Here is a 24470-nt window from a genome sequence, read left to right as displayed (position 1 = left end):
TACCAAATATATCATTTAGTAGGCGGTTTCCCAGCAAAAATTGTATCATCACGTATGAGTCTAAACATATTCTCTCACATGATTGGTAATAAGAGCTTCTATTTAATTTTTTTGAGAGGGGGCGTTTTCAAAACTGGTCGATTCCTTTAAAAAAAATCAATACTTCATACCATTTTTTTCCGATGGAATCAATTTCGAAAAGGTTAAGGGGGAGGGGGTGGCCAGACGTGTGGACAAGGTAGCTACAACATTTCCAACAGGCAAAAATATGTATTTTTTGTAATCATCAGGTGTTGAGACTTTCCTAACAAACTTTAAAAATCTTGAATTGTAATTTACCAACAGAAAATTTTCAAGGGGAGGGGATTCATATCCCTCCCCCTTCCCCCCCCCCCCCCCCCCCGATGACGCCATTGCCTACATCTTTATCATGTTTGTAATTTACTAACAGGAGCCCCTGGCCATTTCGCCTCCCTACCATGTATTATTTTATGATGTGCAGAGACCGACTGGTCATGGGGTGGTCTGATATGCATCTTGAAACGTTGAGTGGGCCGGTCGAATTCACAACCGAATTTAAGTGCAATGCTGCCCCTGTAGATGTAACACAGTCAACCCGTCGATTAAACAGTAGTGGATAGCTCTTCATTCGCAAAAAGAGGGCTTGTCCCGTATGGACTTCCAATGAGTACATTGTCTTGGGCCAGCGGCTGAGCGTATGGCGCAACGAGTTTGATCCTCGTCTTGGCGAATAGCCCACCGTCCTTCTCCTTCGGACTTGATGATGACGGCGGCATTTCGCCATCCCCTGACTCGACCTCCATCGGTTTGTTCTTCTTGCTTTCGCCCCTCACTTGCAGCAGCTCTTTTTGAGGAGCTTGCGTTTCGTTGTGTAGCCTTGCGGTAGGTCTCCGAGCAAGTGTTCCCAATCTGGTTGCCGAACCTTTTTCCGAGGCTGTCTTGTCTAGTAAATCTGCTCTCGATTTGGAAGAAGACTTGTCTGCAGAAGTTGGCAGGTTTGTCCATTTTGAAGCGTCCACACTTCTAGCGGCCACTGATGCTTTACTTTTGAACTTCGTACCATTGGTGTCGGTCACTTGGCCTGTGACGTCAGCTCCTGATGGCAGATGAAACACGTCCAGGCCTTTCTGAGGTGTGAACAACTTCAGCAATCCCGCCCGAGTTTGTCCTTGTCCGTTCATCAAAGGCTGTAACATCTGACCGCGAGGTGAGGAACTATCATTGGCCAGTACGCCCTCGGATGTCTTCCCATCCATTCTACTTTTTCTTGATCGGACTTTCGCGCTCGTGACCCGGGTGCTCTCGTTCGGACGCCAACTCGTCAGAAATCGGCACCCGATCGGCTGCATATCGGCACCGACCCTTTCCTTCCGAGGACCCGTTCGGAAATCCTCGACAATGTGCATCGGTTCCATCGGGATCTTCACCCCGGCGTCATGAGGCAGGATGGTCCCTACTCTCGGCGTCGTCGACGAGCTGCTTTCCAGTAGAGCCTGCTGATGACGTTTCTTGAGCTGCGTGCCCGTGGATTCTGCGTGACGGATGTTAGTCAATTTGATGTGCCTGCTAGCCGGGTGACGATATCCCGCCGGGACCTCGTGATGATGGGCAGTAGCTGCAGCCAACCACGTGACGCCGAGGTCCGGTACCTTGCCTGACCTATAGCTGGGACCAAGGTTAAGAGGTCGCATTGTTGTGGCGCTCAGGTCTGTGAAATCATCCCTGTATAGGAGAAGAACGAGAGAGAGAGAGAGAGGGGGGGGGGGGGGGGGGGGGGTAAACGGAATGTGGAGAATATATGCAGTTACAATTAAAGAAATTAGAATTTTCATTTCGATATTACTTTATCTCTCATACTCCAAAGACTACAATGTGTGACAACTTTTGTGATTAGATACGTGAAGGAAGGAATTATAGATGGGTGACTGACCAATGGCCATAAAATAAAACAAAGGGTCTTCGCTCAAACGGGAGGGGGGGGGGTAGGATGTCACGATGGACTCAAGCTTCATATTTTCAGCCAATTGTTAGAATAATGGTGTACTTCAATTGTCCTTTTCACTGTTTGTTTGCATATCTAGGCAAATCTTTGACTTGATAGTTTTTAGCAATATCATGATATTGCCTTAAATGCTCTATAGGCAATGTTCTAGTGGACCCTGAAAACCATTAATGTTCTCAATTGTCTTCTGGCTACCTTTTATAATGCCGTGCACGTGAGTTTTATCAACATGTCTAGAGCTACACAGAACAATATTATAACAAGAAAGTACCACATACCAGTCAGGAATATTGTATTCTTGGAGCCGTGGGCGGACCAGGCTTTCGGACAAGGTCCTTACGATCACGACGGCTTCTCGACGACCACCGCCCTCGGGAATCGGATGGGACTTCATCGCCATTCCCGTCTGACCCACGGTGTAGTATCGACGGTACTCGTCAACGTAGGCCTGCCAGTCCTGGTAATGCTGTTGAATTACAGAAGCGATATCAAACAAACATTGTGTAAATAGCCGAATTATTGTACTTCTAGTATTAGTAGTAGTGATATTAGTAGTAGTAGTAATAATGTCTTATTGAATAATTAAATTGCAGGCTTTGCAGCCAACTGGTCGATTTGCATATAAAAACTTAACTTAACTGTTATAGTAAAAAATAAATAATTTTAAAGAAATACACTGAAATTTAATTGAACGAATCAGTCATGCCTGTAGGTTCAGAAACTAACAAAAGTATTAAACAGCCTATAAAAAATATTCAGAGGAAATAATTAACTTGATCAAGATAATTTATTATACTTCTGACATTATTTCTTATTATTTACAATTATTTTTATTGAAACAGTAAACCTGTAATAATTGTCAATATCATTTCTTTACATATTGATTTAAAGATCTATAAGATTACCACCAAGCTAGCCCTTTGAAGTTTCTGAATATTTGGAAAGGTAAATAAGGGAAAAAGGTTTTCGAGGTGAGGTGGGGGGGGGGGGGGGTGAATGAATGCGTTATACCTATATATATTGGATACTAATCTATGAACAATTGAATACTATGAGTGAGGGTGTACGAGTATCAGATGGGATCGTGAGACCAACAACAAACACATGTTAAGAACCGCTGCACTACACTGCAAACGTGCTTATATCAAAATAAAGAAACAACCAACAAATAAAATAATAATATTTTTCAAAGTATTCAGTCTCACCTTGAATGTGTACTTTGAACTATCACTGATATTCCGATGGATGAAGGGGTCGTACTTCCTTCTTTTGTTCGAGTCTCTTGCCGATGACACCTTCCTCCCGCCTCCTCCATATCCGTATTGAGCCCCCCTCTCACTCCTCGGTAGACTCCACCCGGTGAGATCATCACGCCCATGTAACTGATTTCCTGTACCACTTCCAGCATGCGAAACTTTCTTTACCTCTTCGTTGTGATAAACGTTCGCAGGCGAGTTTTGGGGAGCAAGTGTGGAATACTTGCATTTCCATGGAAACGTACATACACATTGATGGAAGAGGGTATCCATTCTGGCCATCGCCGTGTCTGAAGATGGAGTGACGTCGTCCGAAATGTCTAACAATCGTCCAGAAAGAGTTTGCTTCAACTTTTGCTTCAAACCCGACTTCAACTTCCTCGCAGATTTCATGTTCGATGCCAATTTCTTTGTGGGAAGTGGCTTCCTCTCGTCTGACGAAGCATCGCGTTTTACCCCGGCCGCCTCTTCTTCGCCACTTTCACCAACAATTCCTGTAGGGCAATCATTGTCATTGTCATTGTCGACATCGATGTCTTTGACCTTCCTGACAGTGACATCATGCAGGAATTCAGGATAACGGTAATAGTCTGCGATGCGACTGAATCCGACTCCAGTTTTGCTACATTCTACTCCAGGCTTGTCTATTCGTGAGTGCTTTGAGATGGCAAGAGCTTTGAAATCAATAACATCATCATCATCATCGTCGTCTTCACCCTCGACTTCGTGTAAATGAAGATCGCAGTCGATGGACCGTGGTGCTACGAAGTCCTCGTCGATGTCGACATATTCTCCGGTAAAAACCTCACCACTGCCTTGACGATGCAGGGAGTTCATATCGAAATGATCGCCATCTTTCTCTCCTTCAAAACATTCTTCCGTATCATTTGATCTGAATGGTTTCCAAATAACATCCTCATCATCGTCGTCGTCTTTCTCCTCTTCCTCGCCAAACTCATTTCCCAAATCAACATCCATATTGTTCGGGGATTCGGTCTCGCCGACGATGTCCGTCAAGTTGTATGCTCGTTGTCGTTTGAGAGAGGTCAGTCGTTGAGAGAGAAGGAGAAGTTTGAGTTGAGGGTCGTCACCATAGTCGGCGGTCATCCTCCTCTGAAAGAAACCCGAAGTCGTGGTCAATGAACACCGTCGAGCAGCGCAGTACCGTTTGGAAAATGGAATTAACTTGCATCAATATCAACAGATATTCGGATCCACCACAACGGGGGGCATACACATCTGCATCAATCCTTGACGTAGTGATGCGTAATTGATAACATGCACCAAAATTATCCTTGCATTAGTTTCCAAGACAACCTCACGAATATTGACGCATTGCTATATAATAAGTGCTATAAAATATGGCAAATTCATATTTTACCCATCAGATTGCAATAACATGAAGTATCATGCCGGGGAGACTTGAGCGTTTGGTCGCTAGAAACGGGTCCAGGATATAGTCCAAGAATTAAAATGTCACAGCGTTGTCGTATTTCTCGTTACAGGATGATGAACTCGTTTATTAAATCCAAGATATGTAGTCAAGTATTATGACATCGTCTGTAATAACTCTGCAAAATCGAAATCATGTAAAGAATGTGTTAGGACGAGTTACTTTCTTGGCTAGTGACATGCGTATATAATAAAACAACACGATATAGTCATCGTCACAACTGTATGTCAATATACCTCCCCTGCAGTGCCTGTGGGTTTTTACTGAATGAACCGTCTAATTCCATTCTTTACATGTTTTTATCTCCCCTAAACTTTGAACTTGGGCTCATAAAGGGGGACGTTATGACCCCCTTTCCTTACCCTTTCAGACCCACCCAAGCGTACGGGAGGCACGAGGGCTGATTCGTAATTCTATTGATTCCAAACAAATATATATTTTGTTATCATTTTGAAATCAGTTCGCAATTTGCTATACATGGGGAGTGCATTAGAGATTCAACTATTGTTGTGTTCCTATACCCATACAATATTTAGGATTACTAATATATATGTTATGGTGTGCATGTATTAACTCCGGGAAGCTCCAACACCGGCGCCGGTGTTGGAGCTTCCCGGAGTTATGCATGTATGAGCACCTCGACATAACATGACTTGTGTGCAAAATGCAAATCAATATTCATGACATGTTGTTTGTTTATTAACTATATCAGGCAATCACATCGAAAGTAAAATATGGGCCTAACCAAGTAGCAGTATACGTCTCTGTTTTGTATATCCCCATATTAGTAGTAATGTAATATGCCAATGTGCAATATCTTATATGTTGAACACATCCATGTTTCAAGTAACCCCTTGTTCTGCATGGACTTGACATTAAATGTGATTGACGTGAGCTCTTTTGACAACAAGTGATTCGAGAAACAAAGAAGCAAATTGGACAGGGTTTTAGAGATTAGACAAACAATAGCTGTAAGGAGGGCTAATCGCTAATTGACACTTGCATCTCAATAAAAGTCATTCTTCACCCCCCCCCCCCCCCCTGTGGTCTCCCACTCTCCCACTCTCTCTCTCTCTCTCTGTCCCCTTTCTCTCCCTCCCCCCTCTCTCTATCTCCATCTTTCTATCTCTTTCTACCCCCTTCTCTCTCTGCCCCTCTCTCTTCCCCTCTCTCTCTTTCTTCCCCTCCCTTTGTATTTCTGGATGTCTCGCTGAAGTGTTCCCCTCCGCCATATCCACTTTCAATTCTGTCTCTTCTTCACAGCATTAAAAAGCTATCCTCCTCCTTATCATTCTCGTGTTCTAGCTACAGGGAAAGAAATTTTACGGGAGTCATACTAGAAATCACTTCGTTTGGAGTGCATGAAATCCAAGTTTAAAAGTTAAAATAGCGGAAAACACTCTCAATATAGAAGAGTCATTTTTTTTTTTTTGGTCCCCCCCCCAAAAAAAAAATCGCAACGACTCAGCCGACCGCTGAATAAGCGGGGGGGGGGGGGGGGGGGGGGGGTATCGAAATTTTAAAAATTGACATTTTGCTCCGAAAAAATCCAAAAGGGGGGGGGGGTTTAGGCAAATTTAGGGGGGTTTACACACACAAAATTACCAAAGGGGGGGGGTTTAACCCCCCCCCCCCCCCCGTGTACGCGCCTGGCTACCGGTATCAGTCGTTGGAGTGGATGCCATGCCATCATGATTTGGAGTGGAATCAACTACAAACAAAGTGATCTCGTATTAAAACGAGTCGATTGCCACTCCTCTGAATTACGTGAGAGAGTACTCTTGCCAAGTTTCGATATCATGACTTACCATCAATCAAAAACTTCTTGTCGAAAACATTAAACATCAGCATCTCCTCGTACACCACGTCAAAACAACTACGCAGGATTATCCTTCCAAACCGTCATCATCATCATCGTCATCATTATCTTCTAGACTTCATCTTCTCTACCACATCCAACAAACGGTTAAAATCACGAAGATCCCAGTCCTCTTCTGCAAATAATATACTCGAACTTGACTCATGACGATGACGTAGTTTAAATTCAAACTTCATGTACCAATACAACATCAAATTTGTCATCTTCGTACATGTCAACAATAACTCCTCACGCATGTTATTAGGATAGCAGCCACTCAAGCAATCTGTAATAATTTTTATCCTAACTCTTCTCCCTCGACCAATCAATACGTCATTTCATCCATCCATTGTGTCCGCGTAAAACTGTCACAATCAACAGTAATGGTGATGAAGCAATTGAATACATTACGAGCCATAATCGGGTGAAAGTACGTGCACCTGTCGACATTTTATACGCAATCTTTATACGGAGGTTGTATTAGAGATGGAAAGGTGTCATGTGACCAAATGAAGGCCATTCCTTTTCCACGCGACTTTCCGAATGATTTCGATCTTGACTTTTGTTTTGTGTTTACCCCCTGGATATGTCGGGGTCACAGGGGGTCATGACTGAATCAGATAGTAGCGTCCCGTTTCCATGGGAACGGTCGACCCGAAGATACGCGACAAGTGCAGAGTTTTACCGATCTGCTACTTTCATGGAAAGAAGAGTCTGCTGAAACTTTCCTTTTGATCAGAGGGATGATGGGGATGTGCTTTTTGGCAACCAGTCAATGATATGAAGTTTTATTTGTCAGCTTCTAATTGTATGAATGCAGTATATACATTGCCACTAAATATAAAACATTTGACTTTGACGCAATGTCATTGAGGTTTTTTGTTCCTATTTTAAAATCAAAACGTAGCCCCAAATATAATTATGTACACAAATCCCCTCTGATACCTTTTGCTCGTTTTTATTTCAGTTGATGCCAATCAAGCCATTCATGATCCTAAACATCTAGATAAAGTTCCTTTGAGGGTTAATAAATCCTTGCCTATAATGTCACATGAGCTCTACAACTATATTATCGTACTCTTTTCCCTTTAAATCAATAGTACAATTGCATTTGTAAAGAAAACCTTGCGGAATGGATTACTTTAGTTTAATAGCCAATTTGAACTTGAAGTAAACTAATTGGTCAAACTGTTTTGCACTGAAGTACATGTAATTCAAATACCATACATAATATCGAACACCTCTAATAGGTTTCCGATAATCATCTGGGTAACGTTAAAAATGAAGTGCCCCTCTCCACACATGGATACACAGGAGATTGAAAAAGAATATACATTTTTTGACGAACATAAGAAAAACCATAACAATGTCATTGCAATCAACATAAACATTTGAATCTGTAATACTCACTATGAGATGTAAATTCTCGATAAATTCGTTGATTTCTGACAGCCCTGCAGCTTTTCAATCTGAGCTGGGTTTTTGGTGAAAATATATGCTGTATTGAAATAATACAAAAAGGGCCTACCAAAGGTCTACGTGTAATATTGGTTTAGCGGATTATTCTTACAAATGGGCAGCGCATAGATAAGACCCAAGGGAATTGATAGTTTGATAATTATACAACTTGAAACGTGTCTGGTACATGAACCATTGCATTGCAGTGACACGTATATGATTGAATGGCTGGCGGTTTTGTTTTTCTTCAGCAAACTTATTTACTCATGTAAATAGTTTTGAGAGAAAAAAGGATAATTGAACGAATCCAGAGAAATGCTATCTTTTCTTTCAACAAAGTTTGCTCTTGTGGATCGGCTACTGTGGATGGCCAACTGGTAAAAATAGGGAAGATTAAAGATTAACGAGCCAATCTGATAAATGCGACTATATAAATGTTGCCACTCCCCCCACCCCCAGCAAAAAAGAAGGGGGGAAAGGGACATCTAGAGCGGAATATACAAACACTTATTAAAGTACATGTATGTGGATTACATTTGTAGTTGGTCCATGATTACACGTAAGGCCTCCACCCCACCGATTTACATTTTCTGTCTGTCTGCCCCCCTCCTTCCGCAACAAACTCAAGTGGATATTAAATCAAAGGGAGGGGGGCAGAACATAATGTCAAGGTGTTCATTGTAACACAATGGACCTACTACGAAGGTGAAGGTCCATAGTAACACCTAGGAAGTAAACTGAGATGAAAGGAAAGAGATGAAGAGAGCAGGAGATGAAAGAGAGAGAGAGAGAGAGAGAGAGATGGTGAAAATGAGAGATCAATAGAGAGAGAGAGAGAGAGAGAGAGAGAGAGAGAGAGAGAGAGAGAGAGAGAGTGAGGGGGAGAGTCACGAGTCATTACTGCTGAATTATATCAGCGCTTAGACTGGTATTCAACAAATGATTAATTACAATAATACACATTTCCGTAGTTGTGACACGATGCAATGCATTCATAAAAGAAATTGTAGTAATTGGGGACATCCATTTTTTAGAGTGGCGATCGAAAGCAGATGCAAATAGTCAGGGGTGAGAGAATGAGATAACTCGGGCACGCATCTGCTCTCTCAATATAAGGCGCATCAGTAAAATGAGTGGAGTACTCATGGTGGTTCAGTCCTGTTCTCTTTCATCGGTTTATAGCCGTTTGGTCTACCCAATTGGTCTATTCCCATTTGAACTACACCCAGCAAGTCTGCTATCCACATGGTCTAATATATAATCATAAATAATGATTATAAGACCTTATGGCTGGTAGACGAAATGGGCATTAGGCAAGCGGGAATTAGACCAAATGAGTAGTAAACTTATTGGAGATTAGACCAAATGGAAATTTGACCAAAATGACTATCAGCCGAAATGGTCATTAGACCAAATGATAAGTAGACGAAAATATTATGAGACCATACTCATACGGAGAGTAGACAGGTTGGGTGTAGACCATATTGGAATAGAATAATCGGGTAATAGGCGAACTGGTTGTAGACCAAACGACAATTCACCTCTTTAATCTGTGATAATGTTTTTTATTTACTGATAGGTCAAGAATATTCTCATTTGTAGTCATTTTGTTGTCACCTGTTCTACATGATAACATCTCTATTGATCATAATTATTATGGTATATGCAATTAAAATTGCAAAATATTAGGATATTGCTATACCAGGAAAACTTCGGATAGGCCTATGTGTAATATCAATGAGCAACAATAGGCCATTTTCGTAATAAGGGAGTTTACAGATAGCACATGGTACAAATGACCCCAAATATCCACAGATCTTTTACACATGGAGAAGTTCTACTTTGAGCATCTTAGAATAATAACTGCCAAAGTCCTAAATGTGCTTTTGTTTGCCCTCTTGAACAGAATACTTCCACCTGCGTATCTTAGAATGTACCGTTGGTGCATAAATGAATAATGTTACATAACTTTCATGAGCGCATATCCAGTATTCATCTCTGTGGGTTTTACCTTTTTGGTACAAATGACCTTTATCTGCTCATGCTCAGACTGCAACCGTAAACTGGCTTATACAGCCAAATTGAATGAATACGTCTTGGTGAAGTACCTTGATACGAATTATTCCATTCACCTGTCACGAATGTTTGTATTTCAATATTCAGAATGCAAATGTATGCACATGTAAATTATGGGTTGTCCTACCTAACAACACGTATACAATTTACATTCTGACTGCGGAAATACAATTATTCGTACCGGTAACAGGTGGATGAAATAATTCGTATCCAGGTAACTTCACTAAGATGTATACATTACGAAAATGGTCTATTTATCTAAATAAACACTATTGATATAATCACAGTAGACCTGTTGACTTATTTCATGCATACTTCTCGAACAAAAGTTGCTCTTGACACCTCAATAGCTGACCAGAAGCTTGCCAGACATAGCAACAACTAATGCTGCACAATGGATTCCATCCACAGACTGAGCAGGAGCCTGTATTATAAAGAGATACAATTGCGCATCTAGTATTGAGTAACTCTGCGTGCTTCTGGCGAGAAACATTCCTTCAATGTTCAAATTTTGTTCACATTAATATTCAGCTTTATGGCCGTGAAAGTTATTGAATAATTGTATTATTTTGGTGTAGAATTTGTGACAAAAAACCCTGAGATTTCGGTTTTAAGAAAGACTGAATGTCCAATAAGAAATGACAGGTTTATGTTAAATGATCATCAAGAAGAGCAATTTCTCTAGAGTTCCATGACACCACTATTCAACGGTTTGGATGGCTGGGTAAAATATTGTCTGGATATTCTCCCGCCTCGTCACTGGACTGTGCCTAGAAAGATGAGAGAGAGAGAGAGAGGGAGAGAGAGAGAGAGAGAGAGAGAGAGAGAGAGAAAGAAGAGAGAGAGAGAGAGAGAGAGAGAGAGAGAGAGAGAGATGGGGAGGAGAGGTGCAGGGGGCAGGAATTTTGGGGAGTAGAGTAAGAAAACTGGTGCAGAGATAGGGAGAGAGAGAGAGAGAGAGAGAGAGGACGGGATTAGAGAAGTGGTAAATATAGAGAAAGTGACACAGAGTAAAGGAGAGATAGAGGGGACGAGAGAGAGAGAGGGAGAGAGAGAGAGAGAGAGAGAGAGAGATGGAAAAGAGGACACGGGGAGAGAAAGAGAGAAAGAGACAGAGAGACAGAGAGAGAGAGAGGGAGGGAGGGGGGTGGGGGAGGGAGAGAGATGGGGAAAGTGTGAAAGATTTGAGAGTTGGTAGAATACCTCCCTGGATAGTAAAATCGAAACACCCTTGATCCTATCAAAAAACCATTCATCTTCCCTTCGGCTTCATGTTTATTTGAGGTTGGCAAATAAATTGTAGAGAAACTCTTCTAATTGACTCTAATTTTACAACAACATAACAAGATTGCGAAAATGAAAAGCGTTGCTCTGAAGGCTGATGGACCGATAAATAGATGGGTGGCAATGTGTGCGAAGTGAAATATTTCTCCCCGTTATTCACTTGCAATCAAGTAAACGCAGTGCTTAAAAACCATCCAAATTTATGGCCAAAATGTTTGCGTGCAAATAAATTCACCTGCTACGCGTTGTCTATTTTATTTTCATGAACGTTTTGTCCAATTTATTGATTAAAAGCTATTTATAGATCGACCAGTTATGTCTGACAGCATCTGCGTGAATTAATGCATACATTGTCGCTATATGGGGCATGCGTCGGTAAAACTTGATGGTCGGAAAGTATGTATAGGTCTTTTTGAAATCCTCGATACGAGCTACTTCATTCACCTGTTACGAATAATTGTATCTCAAAAGTCAGAATGCGAATTTAATATTCCTAACACGTAAAATATGCAATTTGCATTGTAACAATAGGTTATTTTCGTAACGTAACCAAATTTAATGCATACGCCTTTTTGAAGTGCCTCTATACAAATTATTTCATTCACCTGATAAGAATAATAGTATTTCAATAGACATAGTCCGAACTGCATTATACATCAGTTAATTGTTGCGAGGAAGGGCAAACATTATGTATTGCCCTACCTAGCAACACTTAATTTACGCAGTTTGCATTCTGATTGTTGAAATACTACTATTCTAATCTTATCAGGTGTATGAAATGATTGAGCATTTCATGTCAAGTCGATTCGGCGCTTTACAAACCTCATATATTTATATTATTATTATCATTATGATCATTAAATGTATTCATTATCGTTATTTTCACCTTAATATTATTAATTGTTATTATAGCACAACTATAGCTTAGGCAAACGAGACGGAGGGGGCTAGGGGTGCAGCCCACGGGAAGAGAGGGGGGGGGGGGGTAAAAAGAGTTAACATTTGGACAAAAGGGGTTCCCTTCCTCACGAAAATGTGCCCTTCCGCCCACAATATGCAGTGTAAGCATGATTTCGTTCTAATTTCTTTCTTTTCATTTAATTGTTTTCTTTTATTTTTGAGAGAAAAGAAAAAAAAGAAAAAAAGGTGTAGTCGTCGGCTAAATGGTCTGGTGAAATGCAAACAAGAGAATGTCCACAGAGAGAGCGATGACAGACGATGAGCAGGAAAAGAAAGACGTGTGATCCCTCGCTGTCTTCTCATTTTGCGCGCGTAAAACGTAGTCTTGGTCCTTGCCCCATCTTGAGTCGACATGTGTAACTGTTTCTGGCTACACGATTTTTTTATACCAACACATTTTTTTAAATCTCTCTCTATGATAAACAAGTATAGAAACAAGAAAGTGAGGCTATAATCTCCATTTTGCAAAGCAATTTAGTTAACAGATTGATGAGAATTTGCCTACTTTGTTGTAGAAGGCAGGTAACGAGAAACAAGAGTCGTCCAATGAACTCTACCGAACTCTAGAGACTACACTGCGTTGTATTGGTGTCGCCAAGTCGCAAGATAACACCATCAAACACCCCCATTTTCTCAAAAAAAGACATACCGATTGGCGGTAAACCACAAAGTCATAAAAGTTCGGGTTGTATCTGCTGCTACAACAAGTAATATGAGCCTGCATGGCGCTCAATATTTTTGTCCGACTTTTCGACCTTACATAATCTAGAACCCCCCATCCCCTATTCTCCTACGCATATATCTTCTGCTGTCAAAGCCCAAAACTGTAATTGGGGCGTTCTATTATTATTAAATTAATAATTCTAATTGCTCCATTTTCTAAAATGAAACAAGACCCCCCCCCCCCATCCCACTAAAAAGTTTTATTTTTTTAAATAACGAAGGCCCACATAAAAAAGAAAGTCAGAAGAAACAAAGAACCAACCGAATTCAAGAAACATTTACAAATTAAACTGAACGCGGTACTGCGGAGCCTACTGAAATTGATGATTTATTAATTTGCTGCACATATATAAGTCCATTGCTAACTGCTTAAGTGACCAATAATTTGTGCATCTGTTACAAATAAAATGTAAAAGTAGGCAAATTATTATGCATTAGCCAAAATGCAAATTACGTACTAGTACTATTACTAGGACTTGTTATGAGATCATGCAGACAAACATTTTGGCTTGTCCATCAGCTCCAAGAAACGGATGAATGCAAGTCAATTTTCGTAATGTAACCAAATCTAATGCACATGTCTTTAATTGTCAAGTGCCTCAATACAAATCAATTCATTCACCTGTTAAAGATAATTGTAATTCAGTAGTCAGAAAGCGAATTGTATACATCCCATGTTGTTAGGCAATAGGTAGGGCAAGCCATAATATGTCTTACCTACCAACAAATACTGTATGCAATTCGCATTCTGACTATTGAATTACAATTATTCGTAGCAGGTGAATAAAATAATTAGTATCGAGGCACTTAATTAACAAAGATTCGCGCATTACATTAGATTACATTACGAAAATGTCCTATTGCTGGAGGCATTCAACCATAAAGAAGTATATTTCTATATGAAAGTTTCATACCTTTACGAAAATATCCTATTGATAATTAAGATAGTATGTCCGGCGGTAACCATTTTAATAAGTAAATAATTTAACCCGAGTCTAAACAAATACAGGGATGATAATTTTTCCGTTTTTTTAATTATAAAATTCAGTATCCTAATGCAACCATCTTTCACTTTCTTCGTTCAGTGTTCTTTCATTCTAGCCTCTTCTAAATTTCGGTGTTTTCTCTGATAGGGTGCAGCTCGAAAACATTCCCATAAACAGTCGGCGAGTCAATGAGAAAGAACAAAAAAATGGTTGTTTTGTAATCATTATGGCGACGCTTTTGAGTCGAGGTTTTTGGATTGTAAACAATAAATACATGTTATCTTGAGGTCAAAGCCCTGAGATATGAAATAGCGGTACTTATACTGTTGCGTTCATCGACTCTTCCAGTTCTATGATATTTTTTTTTAGTCCTTTATCTGAACTGAAGGAGCAAAACAAAATGAAGAAAAAAATGAAGAAAAGACAGGATGCCCCCCCATCCCTATTTCTCTACAATTACCAAGTTTTTAATGATCTCAACAACAAAAAATCGATTCGTGTGACTTTGATATTCTGTATCACTTTTGGGAATATGCATTACTTCAAATAGGTATAAACTCGTTAATAGTCGCAAGCTCCGAGCATATTCCTTTTTAGAAAAATTGTCTCAACAACAAAAAAGAAGACATATTTGTCCTGTCTCTAGTCAACCATTAAAGAAAAAAAATATTTACTCCACCTGCTTGCCTTCGACAACAATTCTTACCATCCTCCTATATCATTCCGAGCAGTCATCATATAATCATCGCCATCAACGTCATCATCATTTCACCATAATTATCGTTTCATCATAATCATCACCACCACCACGATGTTTTCACTATCATCTTATCGTCATCGTCACCATCATTTCATCTTCAACGCACCGATATAACTCATCATCAACATTATCTTTACCACCGTGATCATCACCATCATCTAATTGACGTCGTCACATCATTATTCCACTATCATCATCAACACACTGATATCACCTTCATCATCATCATCATTTTACCATAATATCATCTTCAACACCAACACACAGATACCATCATCGACATTATCATCACCATTACTATCATCATCATGTACGTTATCATTATCATCAACTTTATCATCACCATCATCATCATCACCGATATTATCGTTACCATCACCATCATCATCAAAATATCTTCTTAGTTCAAGTGACTTGATAACATTGTTGAAGGTTGATGAAAAAATTGCTTAATTTTTGTATAAAATGTTACTTACTATATTCCTTCTACTGTACTAACTAACCCTCTGACACGCAAAAAATCCTGAAAAAATTCTCAAACCACGAAGATATCTATGGTTTTCTTTGAAGGCGTCGATGTGAGGCACCCTCTAACAGTGTTAAACAGTAAATTCTCCCAACCATTTTTGAATTTTCCCAACCGTTTTTCCATGAAAAAAAGACATAAAACGGGCTATAAAAAAATCTGTCAACACTTAAATGTCTGGAATGGAATGTAAAGCCATTTTATTGCTTTGTGAGATTTCCATTCACCTAAAATGTAACTAAATTGTTCTATAGATCTAGATCTAGACCTAGTTGGGAGAATTAAGGAATCAATCAGATCAGTTTTTCCCAATTTTTACCATGAATAATGGTCCGTTTTCACTCAAATTTTCAGATTATCTTTAATTGTACATCTAGCATTGAAGTCAATACCTTAGAACCACTATCTCTCATCTGAACAATGTTACCAAGTCCCTTTAACTTTCCTTCATCCATCCAAAAATCTAAACAAATGCACCCTTTATTTAGGAAAATCCTTATCTACAGTCTCGTCTCACAGCATCTACCACATGACTCCAAAACAAAGTGTCTACAAAGAGCCGATTTCAACAACTCTAACTTTTGACGGAATATATTTTTTAGAGGGTGGGACTGGGAGATTCGGTTCCAAGGAAATACCTAATAGTTTCACAACCATCAAAGCAACTTTTGTGCTTGCTTTCTTATCTTGAATGTGAAAACTGAATGGCAAAACAAAAACAAAAACATAAAACACAAGATCTATGCATTAGATGGCAAATATATTTATTACATAAGATTTTACTCAATAAATAATGCTTAAACCAAGATCTCACTATACATTTTGAAATATAAATATGCAAAAAAGGACAATATAGTAGTTTTCCTTCTAAAATATTTCAAGAAATCTACACCACCATAGAAAGACAAGAGCCAATCTATCAGTTCTTTGACGAAACATTGAGAAGGAACACTTGGATAAACAGATAGGCAGTAGAGTTTGATAATTCATACATATTCTAGAGATGTACCTGGCAATTCTCTCTATGTCCGATAGATAAATAAATGAAAAAGGGCAAACACTAGATTTTCTGTAATGAATACATATTCATATTTGTAGCTACCATACATTCCTCTCTCACTTTTGAGTTTTAGATTGACATTGAGAATAGCTTTCATCTAAATTAATTTTTGTTTTATCATCCTCATTTGAGAATATTACTAATTAGCTCATTTCAATTGAAAGGACAATGACATGGTCAGACCTATCCATCCAGATGGACAAATCTTTGTTACCCTTTTTAATTTAACTCACTGCATGGTCTCATTTGACAATACCCACTTTTGTTTAATAATTTACCATTTCTAAACTTAAATAGAACCATAAATCTAAATTAAAAGTTGTAAACGAATTCCTTTGTTTGACATTAATAATGTGGTAGGCCAGCCATACCAGGATATTCATCTGCGAAATATTTATCCAAAGAATATATGCCTATTGATATTATATGATTTTTTTTTTTAAAGCAAGCATTTTAGAACAAACATTAACAAAAAAGTGAAGTTGATTTTCTACCATTAAACTTAAACCAACTCTATGAATTACCTTCAATTTAAAGGTATTACAGTGAAAAGTGTTTATAGAAAGATCACCTGTCTATAAAGCCTACTTTTCTTGTTAACAATAAATAATGATAAATAAATAGTAATAATACTATGCATCACACTATGCTAAAATGACTCTATGCACTAAGGACTCTGGATATTAGTGTCTCTACCCTCTAGCTCTACTTTCATTGATATATTATTGCATACCTGCCAACATTTGAAAATAAGACTTAGGAATTTCTAGCACTGTGTGCCTTCGAAAATAAGAAATCGCACTTGCAGCGGCAGTGAAACTGGCAATATGCGGTAACTGTACCAAAAAACGAATACAGATTTGCTGCTCGATCATGCAGCCATTCAACGCACACAATACGTGAACTATCAAATCGCGGGACATGATAATTGAATATTCCGGATTTTCAGGTCCTATAAATCCAGAAAAACCGAATTTTCTGGATTATTTGTAAGGGTTGACAGGTATGTTATTGCATTTAATCAGGACGGAATGAGAATGATGTATGCTGATGATGTCATCAATGAGCACACTCAGCTCAGGGCAGTTTGCTGGAAATGCTGCGGCTCTTGGTCCTGGAAATTATCAATCACAAATAGTAATACATGTTTAGTGACAGAATTATTCATCTAAATAATTTTGTTTTCTAGATACAATTCATATAATATCTTTATACTTGTAAAAAATTGAATGTTTTAAATTACACACACACACACACACACAAAAAGCATTTATCATGCATTGGGAGTCATTAACTTTTTGTGGTCAAATAATCATGAAAAAGGTGAAGGAAATCTAATGCATTTAATTGTGTTATAAAACAAAATGCCTTGCAAAACCATGATTTTAGCTGAGCTGAAGAAAACAAACCCTTCATGAACAAAGTTTTGTTAAAACTGTCATCTGGAATGTTGGTAAATTGTCTCCACATAAAGTCCTACCACCCTCTCTCTCTCTCTCTCTGAACAACAAAAACATGAACATTGAACATGAGCTAAAAATCTTAAATGACCATTCAATAAACAACCTAGAAGCAATACATCAACTCACCGACTAATTAAGTATTTTGTTTTTACCTTGATACAGGTTGCAGGGTGACTTGTTTGGTGACTTGCTGGCTGGCCCTGAACTGAGCATCAACTCTACTAAACATCCCTCCAGCATACTGACAAATACAAAGCAAAGGAGATAACAGATAAAAGTGTATCGGCTACATTATGCAAGCAATATAAAGTGAAATTATTCAAAATAACAATATGATGTAATGTAATAGAAATTCAAAACCAATTAATATTTGTAATAACTTCTTGAATTAGTAATTGCAGCAAAGAAACATAAAAGAGACAACCATCACTTCTCTAATCAAATTTTTAATTGATTGATCACAATACTTATGATGATATCCTTCAATGGCTTCCCCCTTATGATCAAAGCTTTAAAGCAGACTTGAGCCAATTATTTTCAAAACGCCTGGCAGTAAGCTCATAATTATTGAAGGAAACACTTGCAAAACACATGACTCTTGATATAATATAGCTAAAGCTGGAAAAAAGCATGAAAAACCCAAGTGATGTTACATTAGTTAATTAAAAAATAAAACAAATTGTGAATTTTACACAAACCATTTTACTTCCCCATACTGAATAATAATTTAATTGCTGCCTTAATCCAAAAACTGAATGAATATTAAACGCCCCTGGTACATGAGGGTAACACCAGGATTGGTCCATACCTCCTTTATCTTTGTTTTCTCCTGTTGTTTTTCAACCAGCGGGATCCTCAGCTTGAGTAGGTGCTGTACTAGGAAGTTACTCCTCAGTTGGTCTGGAAATGGAAATGGAAAACAATCAATGTCGTAAGATTATGGAAATCCACACAGGGAATGAAAACTTATGCAAGGGCCTAGACATATAGATAAGTGATAGATAAATCAATCTGAAATTACATGCTGATTCTGGTCACTTCACTGCTTTTCCACCCCCTCTTAGGATGCAACTACAGTTAACAAGGTTTTTGAAATATTTTGTGTGCATGTTAGAGGCATTGTTGCGCCGTGATTAACTTAAAAATATCGCACATCAGTGTCTATTTTCGTTTTATCTCCAACAAATAGCTCAAATTCATAAGAAATCATGCACAGAGTATCTGGTACAAGTACTAACAGATAGGGAACAATACAGGACTATATATATACTCCAGAGTTTCATTTTAATTTCCATTTTTCCTACAAATATAGTACTTAGTTAGTATGGATGCAGACATTGACTCACCTTCTTCTCTTTGAGTATCCTGATTATACCTGAGGGATCGAGTAGCATCCCACTTCTTACGATGTCTTCTGTGAAACACACGGATATAACAAAACCCTCATTAATTAATGTCAGACAAAACATGGTTTGGGGTTTACATTTTACTTTGATGTCTCTGTCTATGTCAACTTCTATGTATATTCATCACTTGTGTATTCCAATTATTACTGTTTTTTTGTTTATATACATGTTTTTTAATGCTTGCAACTAATCCCATGTAACAAGTCTGTTTACTCAATTTGGACAAATAAAATGGAATTAAATTGAATTGAATTGAATTATTAATCATTGAAGCTCCTTCATGAAAAGACAAATACAGAGAAAATGAGGATTAAAGTATGGCATGGTACTTACTTGGAAGTTGCTGAATGGCGAGACTTAGCAGATCCCTGCATGGTGAGGATGACAAATGAAAAGAAATGGAATATAAAGGTAAATGTAATAATGACATGGTTAACAATTTTCATTTAAATATCTAGAAAATTAACATTTCCTCACTAAAAGATGCATTACTGAACAGTTTTACCTGCAAGTGAATAAGTTAATTACAAATCATTATTTCTTTTTTAAATGTAAGGGAAAACCTTCCCGATAGTCCTAAGAAACATGATCTATATTTAGCAAAGCTACTACAGGAAAAGTTGCTGTTGATTTTCACAAAGGAATAATTTTTTATTTGTATGGTATGCATATAGTTCTAAAACCACAGATGTTATCACAACTTGATTATTATTATAACAGATTTATGTAACATTGTTGACATCCATAGCACATTGCTTCCCATAACAATTGTACTTGTTTTTTTGTTTTTGTTTTTGTTTTGTTTTTGAGGGGGTCTTTTTTATATATTTTTATTTTCTATTTTTGTACCCTTTTCGAGTTAAGAAAATCATTGTTCTAAGCATGTCCATAAGTGCATAAAGAAATTGAGTTATAACATCGACTCATGCTAAGTAGGTAGAAAGAACCAATAAAAAAAAAAACCCTAAAAAGATTGTGAATGTAGAAGTCAGTATCCAAAAATTAGAGATGTGAGGGGAGGGGGGGGGGGGCACCTTCCAGAAAGAAAAAGAATGACACAGGTCACTGACCAAATTGACCACCTACTCTCTTGGCTATTTCTCCCTCTCCACCATTCTATTAGGTTAATCAATCACTTTCTCTAGTAGTACAAGTAAATACCAAATACCTAGATGAACTAAATTGCCAAATTTTCTTGCAATAAAAACTGTCTTACATAAGACCTGGACATAAATTTAGTACACTAAATCCTAAATGGTGGGAAAGGCAGTTAAGTAGTCTACCACCAAGACCCTATTTCTGAGACCTCTGCTGGAGTCATAGGAATTTAGAAAGTAATAATTCCTAGAGAAGCTTTTCTTTCTAAAGGGACTAGGTAACATTGTTCAGATGAGAGAAAATGGGGCTAAGGTAGTGAATTCAATGCTAGATGTCTAATTAAACAAATTCTGAAAGGTTTGAGTGAAAACAGACCATTATTAATAATCAAAAACTGGGAAAACTGATCTGATCGATTCCTTAATTCTCCCAACTATTATTCCAATTTTATTAGATTTTAGGTGAATGAAAAAAGTCATAAACCAATAAATTAGTTCTATATACATGTACCATTCAAGACATTTTTTAATTAAAAAAAAAAAAAACTTTTTAATTGTTTTTTAAAAACACTATCATTTTGTGTTAGGTCCATGCCATGGTATCACAGCAAAAAAGTAGGCTTATGCTTTGTCTACAGGACTACAATTGTTTTTTTTTCCTCCTATGATTCACCTTCAGAAATATTAAGTTGTTGAAATTTCAATGAAAATTAGAAATTGATCTGATTTATTTTTTGTTTTAAAGGGAGGCTTTACTACTTCAGCTAGAAGGGATTAGACCACCCAATGAGCCATCGAGGTCACTGTGACAGGTGGCTATCCCATTAACTCAGCTCTCATTTAACATAAGAAAAAGAGGATCATGGGGGACCAACAGGCACCGATTTGGGAAGTTGTCTATATAGAGGGACCAAGTAGCTACGAGTAGGACAGTGTGCCTTTAAAGGACAGAAAGCCGTCAAAGCACCAATTACAACCATTTTAAAATGAGAATAAAAGAACAAAAGAATAAATAATAAATGAAATGGACTATGCCTATTACATGTATATGTATTAACCACACGAACTGGAGAGATTAAAGTAATGTTAATACTTTTGTATGATTTGCCCGTTTCACTTTCCTTTGTTTTCTACTTTCACTTGACAAATGCCAAAAAAAAAGTAGAAATGCAAAGCTTTATTTCTATAAATTCTATTACTCATAGTATTTATTCTTCCTATCATATTTTCCTGGTTATCTTCCATTAATACTTTACATTGAATTAATACAAATGTAAAATCTAACATTAAAAGATAAGTATTAACTACTATCTCTCTTCCTATCTCTCTCTCTCTCTCTCCCTCTCTCTTCCTATCTCTCTCTCTCTCTCTCCATCTAAATCCTTACATTTGAATTGTGACTGAATAATGGGGTCTCCTTTTACAGCCTAATTGACTGAAGTATAAATTGTCAGCACATTTGTCTTATCTAACGCTTTATTGCTGGGGAGTGGAATAGCCTTGCAACTGAACACTTATTTATGGATTGATTTATATAGCCATCTGGTAGGTCTATATGCTTGATTTTTGTCATAACTTCATGATGTATAATTAGTTTGACCAGGGACCTATAAACAGACAGGGGGACCTACAGTATAAACAGACAGGGTACCTGGTTGGACAGTGAAGCTGGTTAGGAACAGAGCAATATGTGTGGTTTGATATTGTCCCTGGAGAATCAATAGCTATGTTCACATGGGGACCATCATAGTTTAAGTTTAACTCTGTGAAACATTGAAGTTATACAAAATAACTAACAACGAGGACTCACCACAAAGGAGAAAAACAATGAATATTTAATATTATAAACTACAAACCGTGAAAGCGGTCATCTGAACTACAAGCTGGCGTATCCTAGAAGTTTAATTATTTTGGCTTTGAGTGAGGAACCCCCCCCCCCCCCCCCCCCCCTCTCCGCCTCCCTCACCCCCCCCCCCCCCCCCCCCCCCCCCCCCCCCTCCACCCCAGCTCATAATCATCATGCTAACCTAAAAGATCAGTCATGGTTTATAGCTAAGGTTCATGATCCCTGACTAGTGACTACAAGATTTGAAGTTTAAAACCGCAACCTAAAACACTGTCATGCCATTGTCACTATAGGTTCCATTTCCATAGACACAGTTGCAGATTCAGTGCTTTTCCCTCACATTCCTGCTTTACGGTGAATTTAAAATGATAAATGGTACGTATAAATGATAGTGATCAGAGTCTAGAAATAGGGAATTACAAAAGATACATATCATCTTCATATTCAACATGTTGCCTAATGTGAATGGGGTCATGAAAAAGAACAGATTAGTCAAAGAATGGTTTAAATCTATCAACTGGACTATTGGTAATGTAAACAGGGTCATAAATGGGTACTTTCCCCTTTGACCTTTCTCCCACCCTAAATCCAGTATACATTTCCACTCTATTCATCTTTATGACAGGATTAAGGAGGGAAAAAAGAAAAAATATTTTAAAAGTGTGACCTTCAGTTCCTAATCACAGCTATTACTCTGAAACAGTTCTGTACAGTGCAAGTCACTTTTATGGAGAGGGGCTAAAGATAGGAGTGTGAGAAAGATTTCTCTTTGTGGTGATTCTGTGATAAATTATCTACTGTTAAATTAGTCCAAATTATGGCAACATTCAGCAAATTTCACTTATTGTCATTATTATGCAACACAGTGATATCCCAGCAGATTTTTAACTTTAAAAATGATTGATCCTGAACTTAAAAGGAAATCCTGAATAACAAAACATCTACAGGCCTGGATTTTGTTGTATGATTTGGTACAAATGAACTGTTTTATAATCATATTAATAATATGCCGTTCTTGTATAGCGCATACAACATTATAATATATTGTCTCTAATTAATATATTTTCAACAATTAATACTATTTTTGAAGGAAAAAAAGAAAGAAAACAAAATACAAGTGGGGACAGAAAAAGATAACGAGAAAAAAAAAACAGTAAAAAGTAATCAAAAAAAGATTTGAACTGACAACTGAAATCCCGCGGACTTCTTTAATAGACCATTTTTTTTTATTCAGCACCAACATTTGCTAAACCACAAGACAATCCCCAGCCCTCACATCACTTTTGACATATGCCAGACCATTTTATTATGACATACCGGTACTGAAATATACCAGACAGTTGTATTTTCCTGGATATCAGAATAATTATGATTTAACCCTACCCCTCCCTCCCCTATTCAGACCAAAATATTCATCATATTCAAAGTTCGCATAGAGGGAAAAGATATGTTATCCTTAAATAACCATAATAGGAATTCATTTGTACATGAATTTCTTTTCATAAGAGCTATTTTTAATTTTTTTGGAGGGGGAAAGTGTATTTTTCAGCCGGAGGTCTTTTTAGAGCTAAATTGCTTTTTTTTCCCTTCATTGTTCTTCTTTTCTTTCCTTTTTTCTGCTGTCACATAATATGGGTTGTTATTGAAGGCTTTATCAATCAATCACTCAGTCAATCATTCAATCAATTAGTAAACGGATAAAGCAAACACCAAACCGATGAAAGTGATTTACACACATCGGATTCAATCAATATACTGATATAATAATGATAAAAATAATAATACAAAAAAAAAAAATAAAAAATAAAATAAAATAATGATAATAATGTTATAGGTTTATTGTGCACTGTCCACCCCAGGGGATGCTCAAGGCGCCTTTAAAGTAGCATCATCACACTGGCTTTAGCCCAGCTGCCCTAAGGTGCTAAACGTACTCACAGAATAGACTCCTACCGGGTACCCATTTACTACACCTGGGTAGAGAGTGGCAAATTAAGATTAATGTCTCGGCAAAGAAACGCAAACTTTGAGATTCACAGTCCGGTGACACATCCATTAGATCACCTCTACATATTAGATAATAGATAGATCTATCAATCAAGTAATCAATAAATCAATCAACAGACAAACCTTCCAAATATACAACTGATCAAATTAATCAACCAACCATGGATATATCCAATCAATAGATCATTATTTAATCAACCAATGAACTAACAAACCAACTAACCAACC

The 24470-nt window shown here is 37.8% G+C and overlaps 2 protein-coding genes across 2 annotated transcripts in view; both read right to left on the bottom strand.

Annotated features, from left to right (window-relative positions):
- Positions 1-391: 391 nt before the first annotated feature.
- LOC100893694 lies at positions 392-7265 on the bottom strand. Its single transcript, XM_003727112.3, has 4 exons — positions 6541-7265; positions 3229-4850; positions 2302-2489; positions 392-1743 (listed from the first exon to the last, which is right to left on the bottom strand). The coding sequence occupies exons 2-4, from the start codon at positions 4384-4386 to the stop codon at positions 624-626; spliced, it is 2466 nt and encodes an 821-aa protein (XP_003727160.2). The 5' UTR covers positions 4387-4850; positions 6541-7265; the 3' UTR covers positions 392-623.
- Positions 7266-16104: 8839 nt separating this feature from the next.
- The window catches only part of LOC592595 (uncharacterized protein KIAA1841 homolog), a 32553-nt gene continuing 24187 nt past the window's right edge, over positions 16105-24470 (bottom strand). Inside the window, exons 20-24 of the mRNA XM_030991763.1 lie at positions 19626-19660; positions 19233-19300; positions 18695-18786; positions 18039-18127; positions 16105-17537 (exon numbers count right to left, since the gene is read on the bottom strand). Coding sequence (XP_030847623.1) covers positions 17501-17537; positions 18039-18127; positions 18695-18786; positions 19233-19300; positions 19626-19660 — 321 coding nt within the window. The 3' untranslated portion in view covers positions 16105-17500. The remainder of the gene's footprint in view (positions 17538-18038; positions 18128-18694; positions 18787-19232; positions 19301-19625; positions 19661-24470) is intronic.

Source organism: Strongylocentrotus purpuratus, unplaced genomic scaffold (genome assembly GCF_000002235.5).
Source record: "Strongylocentrotus purpuratus isolate Spur 01 unplaced genomic scaffold, Spur_5.0 spur5_scaffold_2, whole genome shotgun sequence".
Classification (NCBI taxonomy): Eukaryota; Metazoa; Echinodermata; class Echinoidea; order Camarodonta; family Strongylocentrotidae; genus Strongylocentrotus; species Strongylocentrotus purpuratus.
The sequence above is the reverse complement of the archived record's forward strand: the minus strand, read 5'-3'. Positions and strand labels throughout refer to the sequence as shown.